Source organism: Blennius ocellaris, assembly GCF_963422515.1.
Source record: "Blennius ocellaris genome assembly, chromosome: 16".
Taxonomy (NCBI): Eukaryota; Metazoa; Chordata; class Actinopteri; order Blenniiformes; family Blenniidae; genus Blennius; species Blennius ocellaris.
This window is the reverse complement of record NC_137665.1, coordinates 26,554,809-26,570,687: the sequence shown is the minus strand read 5'-3', so window position 1 is coordinate 26,570,687 and position 15,879 is coordinate 26,554,809. Positions and strand designations below refer to the sequence as shown.

At 44.2% G+C, this 15,879-nt stretch overlaps 1 protein-coding gene across 1 annotated transcript in view; it reads right to left on the bottom strand.

The window, feature by feature from the left end:
• Positions 1 to 15,879, bottom strand: part of LOC308141974 (transmembrane protein 106B-like) — a 47,480-nt gene that overhangs the window by 12,179 nt on the left and 19,422 nt on the right. Inside the window, exons 7-8 of the mRNA XM_080512250.1 lie at positions 7,597 to 7,640; positions 7,369 to 7,422 (exon numbers count right to left, since the gene is read on the bottom strand). Coding sequence (XP_080368376.1) covers positions 7,369 to 7,422; positions 7,597 to 7,640 — 98 coding nt within the window. The remainder of the gene's footprint in view (positions 1 to 7,368; positions 7,423 to 7,596; positions 7,641 to 15,879) is intronic.

Sequence of the window (15,879 nt, the reverse complement as noted above, 5' to 3'; positions counted from 1 at the left end):
CTCCCAGACAGTCTTCAGCCCAGTAGAGGAGCCCAACGAAGGGCTGTGAATATTGGACGAAATGGTAGAGATCGCCCCCTTCAGTGACAATAGGGGTTGTAAAAGGATGTCTAAAGATGAAACCTCAGGACTGGCAGGCAAGTCTGGAAATGAATTGTGAACGAAGTTGCGAACTTGAAGATATCTAAAAAAATTGTTTTTGGAAGTAAGAACTTGTCGACTAGTTGTTGAAAGGTTGTGAAAATAGCATCTACACACAAGTCCATCACAGTTTTTATACCCAGCCTTGCCCAGACAGAAAAGGTATTCTCTAATAAAGATGGAGGAAAAGCATGATTTGCTTCGGCATCTCGAGCTCTCAAGGCTTGGGGGTGAGAAGTGGGTGAAGGATTAGAAACCACATTAAATACCCCCTATGGTTAAAGAAGGAATGTCTATTGCGGATGAATCCAGTCTGGTCCAAGGATATAACAGAGGGAAGACTGGGCTCCAAGCGTCTGGCTAATAGTTTGGACAAGAACTTAAAATCAACATTTAGTAAACTAATAGGGCGATATGAGCCACACCTTAATGGGTCTTTGCCTTTTTGTAGGAGTAGTGAGATGCGAGCCTGATTGAAGGTTTGTGGGAGTACACCTGAATTGTCAGCTTCAACAAACATTTCTAACAAATGTGGGGCAAGCTGCTTCCAACATGTTTTGTAAAACTCGGCCGGAAAGCCATTCGGGCCGGCTTTTACCACTTTGGAATGATTTGGCTGCCGCCTCAAGTTCAAGCAGGGTAATAGGATCTTCCAATTCCTTAGCCAAGACTGGGATATCAATTTGAATAAAAAACGAGTGGAAATCAACTGAGCCCAAGGAATGGTCTGAAGAATCTAGCGACTTGTAGAATTGCATAAACGTCTTGTTGATCTGCAGTGGGTCTGATGTTACACAGGCGCCTGTTTGGATTTGTGGGATTAGTTGAGATGTGGATGTTTGTCGCAACCGATGAGCCAATAATTTACTAGTCTCGTCTCCCTGCTCATAAATTGTGGACCTGGAGTGAAGTAAGAGGTCAGTGGTATATTGTGACATGATAATGTCATATTGTGTCTGTCAAAGTGTTCGCTCCTTATAGACCTCAGGTCATTTTGAAACTGCATATAAAGAATCTAAAGCGGCTCTACATTGTGCTAACTCAGCCAATTTCTCTCTCCTGAGTTTCTTTTCATGTGCCACATGTGAAATGATTTCCCCTCTTAGAAAAGCTTGCATTGTCTCCCACACCAGAGGCCCTTATGTCTGGCGTTTTTTTAGGTGGGAAAAATCTAAACGCTTTGAAACAAATGTGACCTCCTTCAATAATAAATGTGTATTAAGGCGCCATGGTGGCCGTGTATTAATACATTTCTGAAAACAGATATTTACACACACTGAAGCATGGTCTGATTGAATCGTATTTACAATTGGATATGGATGTAAGTAACCTGCTGTCCACCAGAAAGAAGTCAATGCAGCTAAAAGTGTGGTGAACATGTGAAAAAAAGAGTATTCCTTCTTATTGAGATTGAGAAATCGCCAGGGATCAGCAACATTAAACTCACGCATAAAGGATTCGATTACTTTGGCCGATTTAGATTGAATAGCTGGAGTTGAAGAGCGACCTAGAGAGGGATCCATCCAACAGTTAAAATCTCCTCCCAGAATTAGATGGTATTGAGACAAATCCGGCAATATTGAAAAGAGCCGTCTGAAAAGGCCTCGTCATCCCAGTTGGGAGCATACACATTTGCAAGGGCTACCTGAACATCATAAAGTTGCCCCATGACAAGAAGAAATCTCCCAGTGGGATCAGAGATTGTTTGATGATGAACAAAAGGAATAGCTTTATGTAAAAGTATGGCAACCCCTCTTGCCCTGCTGGAAAAGGAAGAAAGATATACTTGATCTGGGTGGTCAAACCTGTGCGTCTGGCCACTCGGCATGGTGATGTGTAGGGTAGCCGGGTACTAGAGACTCAATTGGACGTCAGTGCTCAAATGAAGCGCCTTCTTCACTGTGATGAACGCCGCCCTACGCTTGGCCACTGCGGGGTGAAATAGACATGCAGCCTCCTCACGTCGGAGGGGAAGCCTCTCCAGCACGACGCCAGATGTCCATCCTCACCTTGATGACCGTCGGAGGTGGCGGCTCATTGTCCTTTGGTTTAGCGCGCAGCGTGCGATGAGCCCTCTCCCGCCCGGGTTTAGCCTCGAACCCCAGTAGATCTTGTAGAAGCCGAGCTATAAAATGTCGGACGGGGCCCCTCAGAACCCTCAGGAGACCCACGAGTCTTATGTTGTTCCACCTGGAGCCTCCATATCATCGCACTTCTTGCTTAAGGACTCAACCGTAGCAGGAAGCACAGCGACGTTAGCTTGAAGGCTAGTTAGCTGGTCATTGTGTTCGTTAGCTGAGCGCTGCAGGTCCGAGATCGTCTCACTTTGTGCACTAACCTTTTCCTCGAGTGGTCTCAAGGCGGTCGTCATTCTCTCTTCAGTCTCTGATATTATACGCTCGAATTGTGTGAAAAGCTCGGCCCCTAGTTCATCCATCATTTCCTTTATACAGCGTAGCATACCCTCGTTAGCAGCTAGCGTCTCCAGTGACTCGGGTTCCGAGGATTGACGTGATGTCTTCCCGCGGCTCGACCTCCATGGCTCATTTTTCTGCCGAGAGCTCGCTATTTATCTTGGTTTGGCCCCAAAAAGTGCAATAGAGCAGAGAGCAAGGCAAAAATGAACATTGTACAAGAGTGAAAAGTTAACAAATATAAATAATCAGCACATTCCTGGGAGCCACCGCAAAACACGTCCTACATCGTCCGCGCTCACCGGAAGTCCCCCGTAATTATTAAATTACTTAAGGAGTTGTTAATGAGTAAATGACAGTTTACTGCCATTAATAATTAAAATTTTTCATAAATTACTTCCAGTGATTTCTTACTGTCAGTAATATATTACTTACAGTAATTGTAACGCTAATAACCAACATAAATCCCAACAAAATCATTTTTGTACATTTCTCTTTCTCTTGGAGATCATTAAAGTATCTATCTATCTATCTAAAGCTGATGAGAATTGAAATTTGCTTATGGTTTTTGGCCTGTGTTATGACATTTAAAGTTCTTCTTACGTTATTGCCAATCTGTCGGCTTGGAATAAAACCCATTTGATCCGGGTGAATGAGTTTCTTTATATGATTTTGTATCCTTTTAGCCAGGATACCAGTCAGTAATTTTAAATTATTAGACTGGAGGCTAATTGAGCTTCCATCACAATCCATCACAATGCGCTGCATCTTTCCTTCTTTATGAATGACTGAAATTATGGCCTTAGGCCATGAAGTGGGCAGGTCACCATTCTTAAGTGTGTAGTTAAAAACCCGAGTCAGCAATGGCAATGCAAGACTTATAAAATTCTTCAAGAAGCCCATCGGGTCCTGGAGATTTGTTCTTTTTTTTTTTTTTACTTTCTACCGGCCTCTTGGACCATGCTTCATGCTTCTTCTCTGGACAATGAAGGACGATGTAGGTTTGTCAGAAAAGTATCACATTTGTCTTTTAATTTGCCATTCATTGGATTTTCTTCCCAATTCGCGTCCCCATTCAGGTCAGTGACCCTGCGTCTCACCTGGAAAACATGCATTCTAATTGGACCTTGCGTCACGTAATTCCTCGGGGAAACTCCTTGTCGTTTGCCATTTTAAATTTTTTACTTCCGTCAACATTCAGATCGTCACCCGAACGTATTAAAAACCCACTCAAATTCAACACATAAAAACAACTCCAATTAAAACAACGTATTTTTGATTACTTTGACTTTCTAAGTCTCAGAAAAAAGTTGAGTGAGCAGGCAGAGGAGGAGGAACAGGGACAGGATTTCATTTGTTATTGACCAATATAATAAAAATACATGACACACATTTACCAGGTTATTAAAACAATGCATATATGGATCAAAAGTGACTAATACAATAAATGAGGTGTGGCAGTATGTAGTAGTATGGTAGTAGGGTGTGGCAGCTCCAATCTTAATACTATCGCATTCATTTCAGACCAACACAACAAAAGCTGTGTTTATTATACATATTATTACTATTATTATGTTATATTAAACATATATGTTTATTTGAGGCCAGTTGGCCTCAAATAAACACCATGGGCGTTAATTCAACTCTGGGCCTTTTGCTGTGAAGAACTCTGAAAGAGTTATTTGGTTGTTATTTATTTCATTAATTGTCTTATTATTTATTTCCTGATTTTTTTCTGTGAAGAACCTGGAAAGAGTTATTTGGTTATGTGTAGCTTTCTTATCACAGCTTCAGTTGCACTCCACAACATAGGTACCCTTGAATAGCCATTATGGACATTAGAGAAACAGGTGAAATCTTTCTTACTTGGATTATGATCTCTCCATGGAACCCCCAGTCCCAGTTCTGTTATCATGTTATCAAGTGTTTTTGTTTTCCTATTTTGCGGGCCCACATCCGATGGTGTTCCGTCTATTTTACCATCTTGCACAGCATTAAAATCTCCCCCAACTATAATTATCCCTTTAGAACTCTCTGCTATGATGTTTGCAATGTCTTTAAAAAAGTTTTCATCATGTTCATTTGGAGCGTACGGGTTTACAACAGACACTTCCTTCACTCCCGATCGGCCAAGTACCATTACAAATCTCCCAAGTGTATCCTGCTTTCACATTTTGTTGAAAAAGCCAATGATTAAGTGATTAAAATAGCCACCCCTCTTTTGTTCTCAAATGACACACTATAAGTTTGGTTTATCCATTCTCATCTAAATGTTTTGTGTTCAAGCTCACTTAAGCAAGTTCCTTGTAGTAATGCATTGGAGCATTGCAATTTATTTAACTGGCAAAGTATGTTTTTTTCTTTTATAGGATGATTTAAGCCATGGACATTATATGTAACAACAGTCAACTTTCCAATGAAGATTTAACAGGTTTATGAAGGAGCACCTTATTGCTCTCTCAAACACATTTCACACATCAAATGGAATGGACCTAAAAATAAACGGTTGTATTTTCAGTGAACTTTTCAAAACAGTGTTGACCTGGAAAAGAACAGTCATTAAGAACACGAACCGACGCCCACATTTCGGATGAACAAAGCAGTCCTCCTTAAGAGGTATGAAGACGTCATGACTCGCCCTCCGGGGTCAACAGTGCAGTAGCAACTTTACTGCGTTCCTGGTCACTCTCAGAAACCCTAACAAATCAAATACTAAAATTGGTCTTACCTCCCCTGTGGTTGGGGAAAGTCCCATGGCATCGTGGCAAAGTATATGTTGATGATAACCAGCCTTATTGGTAAACCTCAGTGGTTTAAATTATGTGCACATCTTTGCTGCAGCAGTCCACTTCTCAGTTTTTCATTATTGGTCATCTTGCACAAACGTTTGCAGATGGGTGAAGTCCAGCGCAGCGCCTCTGGTGGCTCCTCTGGATGCAGTGGCCCATGTGCAAAAGCTTGTCTCAGATATTCTCCCGTTCATCCAGCTTAACATGTATTCCAACCTCTTTGAGGGCTGGCGCTGCCTCTGTGAGTGGAGCAAATGTCTTCGGACCAGGATCCCTTTGAGTGGTTTGATTGCCTCGTGCACTTGTTTACGTTTCTTCTGTGCCTCTGTGGTGTAGTCCTGATCGAAGAATATTCTCTGGCCGTGGTGCATGATTCGCTCGTCCAGAAATTTGGTGATAATCGATCTGGGGGGTGCAGAGTCTTTTGGCTTTTCCGTCAGGGATCGGTGTGCCCATTCAATACCCAGCTCCATGACTGTGAAGTTATGAAGGGAATCATGTTGGTTTTTTTCTTTGCCTTCTTTCATTCCATATACGCGTAGATTGTTTCATCTTGCCCTCGGTCAGGCTCCTCACATTGAGCAGATAGTTTGACATCACGATACAGTAGATGGCAGATCGCTCTCTCACGGCGTTGTAGCTTATCTTTGTTGTCGCTCACCCTCTGCTGCATGTCGGTTATTTACTTTTCAAGCTGATCCATGCGGTCAATCGCATCTTTCAATGTCGTCTCCACGCCGGTCAAAGCAGCCTTGGTATCTCTAGAGCATCCATATGTTCTTTTCTGAAGTTTTGCAACTCCTCAAGTAGTGGCGCCACGTTGTCTTCAGGCTCATGTCTAAGCCGTCCTCGTCAGCAGGATCGTATTTGCTGTCTTTTTTGGCGCTCTTGTTTTTGTTTTCACTTCGTCTTGGAGTTGTAGACATCTTTGGCTCACGTCGATTTATAGCAGGAAATGTGGCTATAAAGGCTAGTTATTGGCTCTTTCCCCAGAGCTCAGGATTCAAGCTGTCTCTTTGGTCATGGCGTCACCTCAAGCCCTCCCATTTTCATCTTATTTCTCATTTGCTTCTTATCTGCCCATTTTTCCTTTTTTTTTGTTTCTTGCTCTTGTACCTCTGACTTGTGCCAAAGGCAGCATGTGTTGTTCAACCAATGAAGTCCACAAGTCAGAAATATAGTCTGCATTCAGCATGTGGTGTTATATTCATGTGAAAAGTCACACACCGCCCCACCACTAGTTGGAGCTATAGAGCATCAAACAGTAGTACTCCAATAAACTGCTTGCTTGCCACACTTGGGCTGATCTGACACGTTGAATGTTTGAGACGATAACGGCTGGTAAAGATCGTGATTCATACAATATGTTCAAGGGACGATGAAGCAAAACATTTAAAGCAAAACAATTTGCTTGAAATTATGTCAGATTTCTGAAAGTTTTCACATTTTTTCTCACCCATTGATTAAAAACAGAGCTCAAAGATAAAACAACTATAAAAGATGTTTAGTTTGATGACGAGCATCATTGAGAACAGTGAGAGAGGGATGAACGGTGCCTCTCAAGTCACCTGTGCTCGCCGTGCAAAGGGGAAAACATGTGCTTGAGACATTAACCAGAAGGATACGGTCTAATAATCAGTCACACAGATCACCAAAGTGTCCTTGGGCAAGACCCTGAACTGCCTGAGTGAATGCAATGTGAGAGTGAGAGTGAGTGGTTGGTGGTGGTCGAGGGCCGATGGCACAATATGGCCGCCTCCCTTCCGTCAGTCTGCCCCCGGGCAGCTGTGGCTACAGACGTAGTTCACCACCATCCAGTATGGAATGAATGAATAATGTAATGCAAAGTGTCTTTGAGTGTCTAGAAAAGCTCTATATAAAACCAATGCATCATTATTATTATTACTAGCACGTGCTGCCAGCTGATATTTGCCGAGTCAGCAGCTATAATGCTCATGTTATTCACTTCAACATGGCTCCTCACTGAAGCTGGATTGAGCCTGAAGAGCGGTGGAAGGACTTACTGAAGGTGAAGGTACACGATGTGGACAGGCAGCGAAGGGTTCTGACAGTAGTCCCTGTGAAGAAAGAACACACACACACCTTTACACAACCACACACACTACACATCCAGGATCACTACTAACTAAAAGACTGGATCACTGAGCCTTGACAAAAGAGTGATCAGCTAATTAAGACCTTGTTTACACAACGTTTCAAGTGAAAACTCACTGATTCTGCATTTTGCTCACCTCAACCCGACGTCTGTCAGCTTGATGGGGATCATGAAGGAGTACTGCGAAGAGAAACCAGGAGGATCTACAACTTATTTTAACACAAGATGAAGTCAGCTGACTGACGTTTGCACCACAGCATTTCAAGTGAAAACTTATAGTTGCATAATCGTTTCACTTCACCTTTATACAGCAACGTTTTGAAAACGATGTCCACTAAACACCATGTAGCTAGCAAATCAGGCTACAAAAGTTGTTTTCTGCCGTTTCCATGGAAACAGAGCAGATGCATATCGCGAGCCATTTTTAAAAGGTTGCAATATTAATGGCCTATTAGCCAATCAATCAATCTTTATTTAAAAGCGCTTTTCATACATTTTCATGTAGCACAAAGTGCTTTAATGATTTTAAAAACATTGCCTCACAATACACATTAGTGTAAGTGGACACAAAACTAGTGGTGCTCTGATCGATTGGCCACCGATAATTATCGGCCGATATCCGTGGAAAATATGTGATCGGCATTTGCCGATCAATGCCTTTCATTCCCGATCACAAAAACCCCGCCCCCTTTCCTTCACACTGTGCAGGCGCGCAGCTGCAAACTTCAAAACAAATATGTCGGCCGTGTGGAACTTTAAGATCTGTGAGAGTGATGTCAAGTTTGCATCCTGCGAGAAAAAACTACCTGGCTGGGGAATAACGTGAAAAGGCTTCAACACAACAAACTTGATGGGACATTTGAAGAACAAACACTTGACTGATTAGTTTCCGAGGCTCATGGCAACAGTCAGACGGTTTTAACGCAGCTCACGCTTGGCAACACTCGTCCTTATTAGCATGACAACGACAAGGCTCAGTAAAACACCAGGAACATCGGTGACTTCATGGGACCAGTTGACCAGCCTCAGTGGAGGACCTGGTTCTGACCTCCGTCTCTCACCTGGAGCCTCGCTACGTCCTACTGGGAGTACACATTAGTGTAAGTAATACACATTAGTGCAAGTAATACACATTAGTGTAATACACATTAGTGTAAGTGGACACAAAACCCTGTATACGACCATCACACCATGCTCAGATTTAGAAAGAATAGACCGTTCAACGACGTTGATTTAGAGACGCGGACGATACTACAGTGCCTCGTTCTACTTCGGCAGCCGGACTCAGCGGACCCAGCGGTTCATGATTGTTAGATGCAGACCCTTCTACCTGCCCTGTGAATTCACCGTCATCAACATTGTTGCTGTGTACATTCCACCCAGTGTAAACCCCTAGCAAGCACTAAGTACACTCTACAGTGCCATCAGTGACAGGAAAAACATCCACCCGGAGGGGGTTTTCATCGTGGCTGGGGATTTTAACCAGGCCAATATGAAGACGGTTCTCCCAAAGTTCCATCAACACCTGGATTTTGCTACAAGGGGGAAGAACACACTGGACCTGGTCTACACAAACATCAAGAGGGCATTCAGAGCAGCTCCGCGCCCACACCTTGGATCGTCAGACCATCTCTCTGTGATGCTAATTCCTGCTCACCAGAGAGAAAGCTGCTGTGAAGAAGGTGAGAGTGTGGCCTGAAGGATCCATGTCTGCACTGCAGGACTGTTTTGACTGCTCTCAATGGAAGATGTTCAGAGAGGCTGCAACATACAGTCAACACACAGATGTGGGGGAGTATGCTTCATCTGTGATGGACTCCATGCGATGGTGCATGGGGAATGTTACATCCACAAAGACTATAGTACCCCGGGCCAACCAGAAACCCTGGATGACGATGGAGGTACACAAGACTGAGGGAACGAAATGCCGCCTTCAAATCTGGTGGCACGGAGGCACTCAGAACAGCGAGGGCCAATCTGAACCGGGCCAATCTGAACCGGGCCATCAGGGCGGCCAAACGTGCCTACAGTCTGAAGATCCAAGGTTTCTTCGGTGACCCCGGTAACACCAAACAACTGTGGCACGGCATCAAAACCATCACTGAATACAAAGACACTCCCTCACCCTGCCAAGACGACATCAGCTTCCTCAACAAGCTCAACCACTTCTTTGGGAGATTTGAGGCTCTGAACAACACCACCGCGAGGAAGTCCCCCCCCCCCCCCCCCCCCCTGATGAACAGCCACCCAGGCTCTGAACAACACCACTCAATTCATCAAGACAGTGGCACTCATTATAACCAAATTGAAAAATTTACAGCCAATCTATGTGATCGGTATGGATGATCCCTACCCAAAACACTACTAAACCTTTGTGTTTTCAATTCAATTCAGTTCAACTTTATTTATATGGAGGGACGAGAGGAGGGGAGGGGAGAGGAGGGGAGAGGGAAGACAGAGAGATATATTGGATGAGGAGTTACAAACCTTGATTCAGGTAATCGGCAAGAAACAGATCCTGGTCTGGGTAGAGAGAGGTAGAGAGAGGGTGAGAGAGAAAGAGAGAGAGAGCGGTAGAGAGAGGTAGAGAGACAGGTGGAGGGAGAGGTAGAGTGGTAGAGAGAGATGGAGAGAGGTGGAGAGAGGTAGAGAGAGGTAGAGAGAGATGAAGAGAGAGGTAGAGAGAGGTAGTGTCACGCCCCACTCCTCAGAGTCTTAGGGGCGTGGTTGGGTGTTCTCCCTCTCCTGTCTCTCCTCCCCTTTTGGTTGCAGGTTGTGTTTAAGGAAGTGGAGCTGCTGAGGGATTAATCTCCTGATTCAGTTCAGCTGCGACGACCGGGTGGAGCTCGTTGTCTCCTGATCAGCTACACCTCTTAAACGGGTGATCGACTCCACTTGGGGCTGGATCGTAAAACTCCCTGAGTTAGTAGACCTGCGTGTACGTTGTCTCAGTTTAGTCTTCTACTAACGCCGTTTCCTTTGCTTCCCTTTGAAGACTCGCCAGCCTCAGCTTCCTTGGTTCCTGACCCACTGTGACCAGATCTGACTCGTACCCCAGTAGCTCCTGCCTCAGCTAGCCGCCTTCACCTCCTGCCTCCAGGGACTGCAGCACCTTCAATCCACGCTTGTGAAAAGAATAAACTCTTCCAAGCGTACTCATCTGTCTCCCGCTGGTTTCTCCACACCTGAGCCTCTGAAGTTCCACCGTAACAGGTAGAGAGAGAGGTAGAGAGACAGGAGGAGGGAGAGGTAGAGTGGTAGAGAGAGAGGTAGAGAGATGTAGAGTGGTAGAGAGAGGTAGAGAGATGAAGAGAGAGGTAGAGAGAGGTAGAGTGGTAGAGAGAGAGGTAGAGAGACAGGTGGAGGGAGCGGTGGAGAGAGGTAGAGAGAGAGGTAGAGAGGTAGAGACAGGTGGAGGGAGAGGTAGAGTGGTAGAGAGGTAGAGAGACAGGTGGAGGGAGAGGTAGAGAGATGAAGAGAGAGAGGTAGAGTGGTAGAGAGACAGGTGGAGGGAGAGGTAGAGTGGTAGAGAGAGATGAAGAGAGGTAGAGTGGTAGAGAGAGATGAAGAGAGAGAGGTAGAGAGAGATGAAGAGAGAGGTAGAGAGAGGTACAGAGGTAGAGAGAGAGGTAGAGAGATGAAGAGAGAGAGGTAGAGAGAGGTAGAGTGGTAGAGAGACAGGTGGAGGGAGAGGTAGAGTGGTAGAGAGAGAGGTAGAGAGAGAGAGGTAGAGTGGTAGAGAGAGAGGTAGAGAGAGAGAGAGGTAGAGTGGTAGAGAGAGGTAGAGTGGTAGAGAGACAGGTGGAGGGAGAGGTAGAGTGGTAGAGAGAGATGAAGAGAGAGAGGTAGAGAGAGGTAGAGTGGTAGAGAGAGAGGTAGAGAGAGAGAGGTAGAGAGAGGGTGTTTTAAAGCAGCCCTGAACTGTAAGCTTTAGTAAATAGAAACGTTTGGAGTCTGGTCTTAAAAGTAGAGACCGTCTCAGCCTCCTAACTGAACCTGGATCTGGTTCCACAAGACGGAGCTAGAGAGCTGAACGCTCCGCCTCCATTCTACTTTTAGAAACCCTAGGAACCTCCAGGGGGCAGTACTGAGAACCTAGAGTTCTGTAGAAACCCTGGGAACCTCCAGGGGGCAGTACTGAGAACCTAGAGTCCTGTAGAAACCCTAGGAACCTCCAGAGGGCAGTACTGAGAACCTAGAGTTCTGTAGAAACCCTAGGAACCTCCAGGGGGCAGTACTGAGAACCTAGAGTCCTGTAGAAACCCTGGGAACCTCCAGGGGGCAGTACTGAGAACCTAGAGTCCTGTAGAAACCCTAGGAACCTCCAGAGGGCAGTACTGAGAACCTAGAGTTCTGTAGAAACCCTGGGAACCTCCAGGGGGCAGTACTGAGAACCCAGAGTTCTGTAGAAACCCTGGGAACCTCCAGGGGGCAGTACTGAGAACCTCGAGTTCTTCTGGGGAGATACGGGACTATAGTAGAGCTGATAAGTGGAAAAGTACTTCAGTTTGTGATACAAACATGAAAATTGGCACAAGTGCTCACTATAACCCACTCTTTTGAAAAGTTTGGGTGTCCACGCAAAATCTCAAGATGGCCACCATCTTTCAAGATGGCCCCCAATTGCACCGATTTCAGACCATTTTAGAAACTTTCAGTGCCCATTTTTTCATGATATGGGGTCATGATGTTGACACTGACATTAAAAACTAACTAAATAATAAATAATAAAATAAATAATAAAATAAAGAAAAAGCTCCAGAAGCTACTTGCACCTCACATTTGCAGCTGCATAAAGCTGTACATGCCAGCCCAAGCCTGTAGCATTTGCATCTGCCGTGGCAGGCAGACTTGCAGCCACATTTAGTGAGTTGTTCACAACTCTTTGCAATGGGAGAGATTGCTGTCCAGAAGACTTTCCATTCCTCACCAACCTTTTCCCAACCCCAGTCAGCAGGACTCTCTGGTTCTGGCTGGCGCAGAATTGCCTGAGCCCACACGCCTGGCTGATATGCTGAGCGTTTGGTGTGTTGGAGCAGAGCTGCTCTGGTTGGAGGGATGGCTTCATAAGGTCTCTGCTTTCTGGCAAATAGGTTAAGTCTGGCCTCATCTACACTGTCTAGAGTGCTTGACCTGTCATACATGAGTACCACAAACCTCTCCAGAATGAATTTGGCATTGCACCACTTGGTGGTGTTGGGTTTTTGGACTTGAATGAAGCAGGAGGGATATTTGTGAAGGAGTCAGGTAGCTCGGGTACAAATTTGACCCTTTCTGGTCCAAATTGTACTGGCTGACGCAGTTCCCCATAGTTGTTTTTGGCAGGATGCTGAAATACTGAAATGCTGGTTCCATGAAACGAAGTAGTGGCTGTAGTTGCTGAAGGGTTGTGATCAATATTGTCCATGACTGCAGTGGTAAACAACCCCTTTCTCAAGGCAGGTGGACAGACCACACCCTCTTCCACATATCTGGTGACGGTGGCATCTCCGAGTTAGGCTGATATATCCAGCACCCTGTTATAGTAAATGCTCATGCCATGGTCATGAAGCATTTCAACCAGGGTCCTCTTCCTGGTTTTGGCATAGACAGCCATGCCCATGTACACAGGAAAAGGGGGTTTTCGATCCTTAGAGTGTCGATGTACAGTTGCTCCTTCCTTCTCTTTTGCAAAGCAGTTGTACTGCAGGAGCTGGGCAATAGCCAGGTCTGACTTTGATGAGCCAAACCTTAACTGTGACTTTATGTCCGCTACATGTTCAACCATGCTAATGAACTGGAGGAGACTTGGAGATATTGCATCTTTGATGCATCCATCAAAGATGCATCAAAGGTGCCATCAAACTTGGACTGATGTTCTAGAATTTTCTTCCTCAGTATCTTTGCTGCTTTAGCAATGACAAGTGCATCTGAGTAGTCAGATGCTTGAGATAGGGCTCGTGCCACATCTCTCTGGAAGGCAAGTAGAACACTTTTTCCTTTCTGGTGTGCTTCTAATTCAGGGATTTCTGCTAACAGCTTTTCTTTCAACCTTGTTGCATTAATAGTGGGTGACACAATGCCCAATTGTTCTAGGCGTTGCTGGTATAAGGACGATCTGAACCCAAACTGGTTTCAACTATGTAGTTCACCAGCTCTGAAAGAACCAGTGGATATACATCTGTTTCTTCACTGTGAGATTGTGCTTTCTCAAGATTTCTAAGATGGGACCTCTCCCTGTTATATAGGCTAGCAAGGCATCCAAGATGGTACTTCAGCTCTTGTGCAATTGCATCACCTGCACGTAGTTTTGCCAAAAGTTTGCCATCATTGAGTGTTTGAGCACACTCATGTAGTCTCCTATTGAGATTCATGGTCATTACTTGTCGAAGATCTGATGCAGGTGCTACTTTTTCACAAAAAATGCAACCCTCATTGTCACGGCTCATGTGACATGGCTTGGCTTTCATTTCTTGTGGCTCACTACCTTCAACTTTAGATCTTCGCTTCCTTGCACGATCAAGTTTTGCATTGTTAAACATGGCTCTACAGGTCTTGTGGTATTTTGCCATGTTTTGACGTAGTGTTGCCTCTATGCCACTGCCTTCATCCAGTCTTGCTGGGTCAAACATGAGTGGCATTTCACCAATTTCCTTGAACAATGGCACGTTGATTGCAATCATTACGTACCCATCATGTTCTGGATTATGATGTACTGAGGCTGAGGGAGAAGCTAGACCTTCATTTTTCTTGTCTTCCTGGCAAAGACAACATTTGTTCCAGTCAGTCTTCCTCCTGCTTGTGATTGTACTTGCCATTATGAGTTCTTAAATAAGGCCGAGGGGTTATCCTTTTACCACCTTAGTCTGATACGCACATTGATGTATGGGATACAACTAGGTTCGGTCACCCTACACCTAGCCCGATCATTCATCCAGTGCCATTTAAGTCCCGTGTGATCTGTACACCATCCGGGTAAGTACATGAAAAAGCCATGTATAGCCCCACTTACCCTTGGCTCGGCTCTCCCGCGCTGGCACACCCTGTCAATTCTAACAAATCTACCAATTACTTCCTAAGAGCTAATTGATATGGGGCTAACCCTAACCCTAACCCTAACCCTAACCCTAACCCAGCATTTGGGACACTAAACTAAACTACACTACAACTAGTCCTAGTCTACCATTTTGGTGTTAGTAAAGCTAGGTACAGCATTAGTAAAGCAAGATTAGCTGACACTGAACCCCATGCTGAGTTACACAGCAGTGAAGTCACCAGTGTGCCCTAGTTGTGCACTGACATTCACTCTTTTAAACTAAAACTAACTAAAGCACCACCACCTAAATTGAACTTAGACATGCAAAACTGAACTTAGGCATGCAGATTTATTGTAAAAATATTTGTAGTGTTGGTGTGGTGTGATAAAAGAGCACTTTTCTATGCCAAACATATTTTTGGACAATATAATTTCATGATTTTAGCTGCCATATTGAATGCCATCTTTGTTTTTACATGCCATATGACCTCTTTAACAGAAATACATCAGACTTGTGCATATATACTCTACTTAAGGTATTTGAAACAAAAGAAATGTGATAAAAAGATTACCAAAAGCAAAAACACTCATCGCTAGAACCTTGAGTGGTGGCCATCTTGAAAAAATAGCCGCCATTTTTAAATTTTGAGTGGACACCCAGGATTTTTTTTTAGTTAGGGTATGGAGAAGGTATGTACCAAATTTCATAATTGTATCACTAAGTGAAGTATGCTAGTGAAAAAATTAACTTATCAGCTCCACTAACTGTTCTTTAAGATAAGATGGTTGTTAAGAGCTTTTTAGGTTAGAAGAAGGATTTTAAATTCTATTCTAGATTTAACAGGGAGCCAATGAAGTGAGGTTAGTATTGGAGTGAAGTTATCTCTTATGCTGGTCCTTGTCAGGACTCTCGCTGCAGCATTTTGAATAAATTGAAGACTTTTTAAGCAGTTATTTCGACATCCTGATAATAGCAATTACAATAGTCTACTCTTGAAGTAATAAATGCGTGGATTAGTTTTTCGGCATGACGCTGAGTCAGCATGTTTCAAATTCTGGAAATATTGCGTAGGTGAAAAAAGGCAGTCCTGCAGATTTGTTTAATGTGGGTTAAAGGATAAATCCTGGTCAAAGATAACATCCAGGTTCCTCCCAGTGGTACTGGAGGTCAAAGTAATACCATTCAGTGTGACTATATCTTAAGATAATTTGTCTCTCAGATATTTTGGCCCAAATGTAATAATTTCAGCTTCATCTGAGTTCAGGAGCAGAAAATGACAGCTCATCCAATCTTTTATATCTCTAAGACAAGGTTCTAGTTTAGAAAGTTGGTCATTATCATCAGGTTTCATAGATAAATAAATTTGTGTGTCATCTGCATAACAGTACAAGTTAATGGAGTGT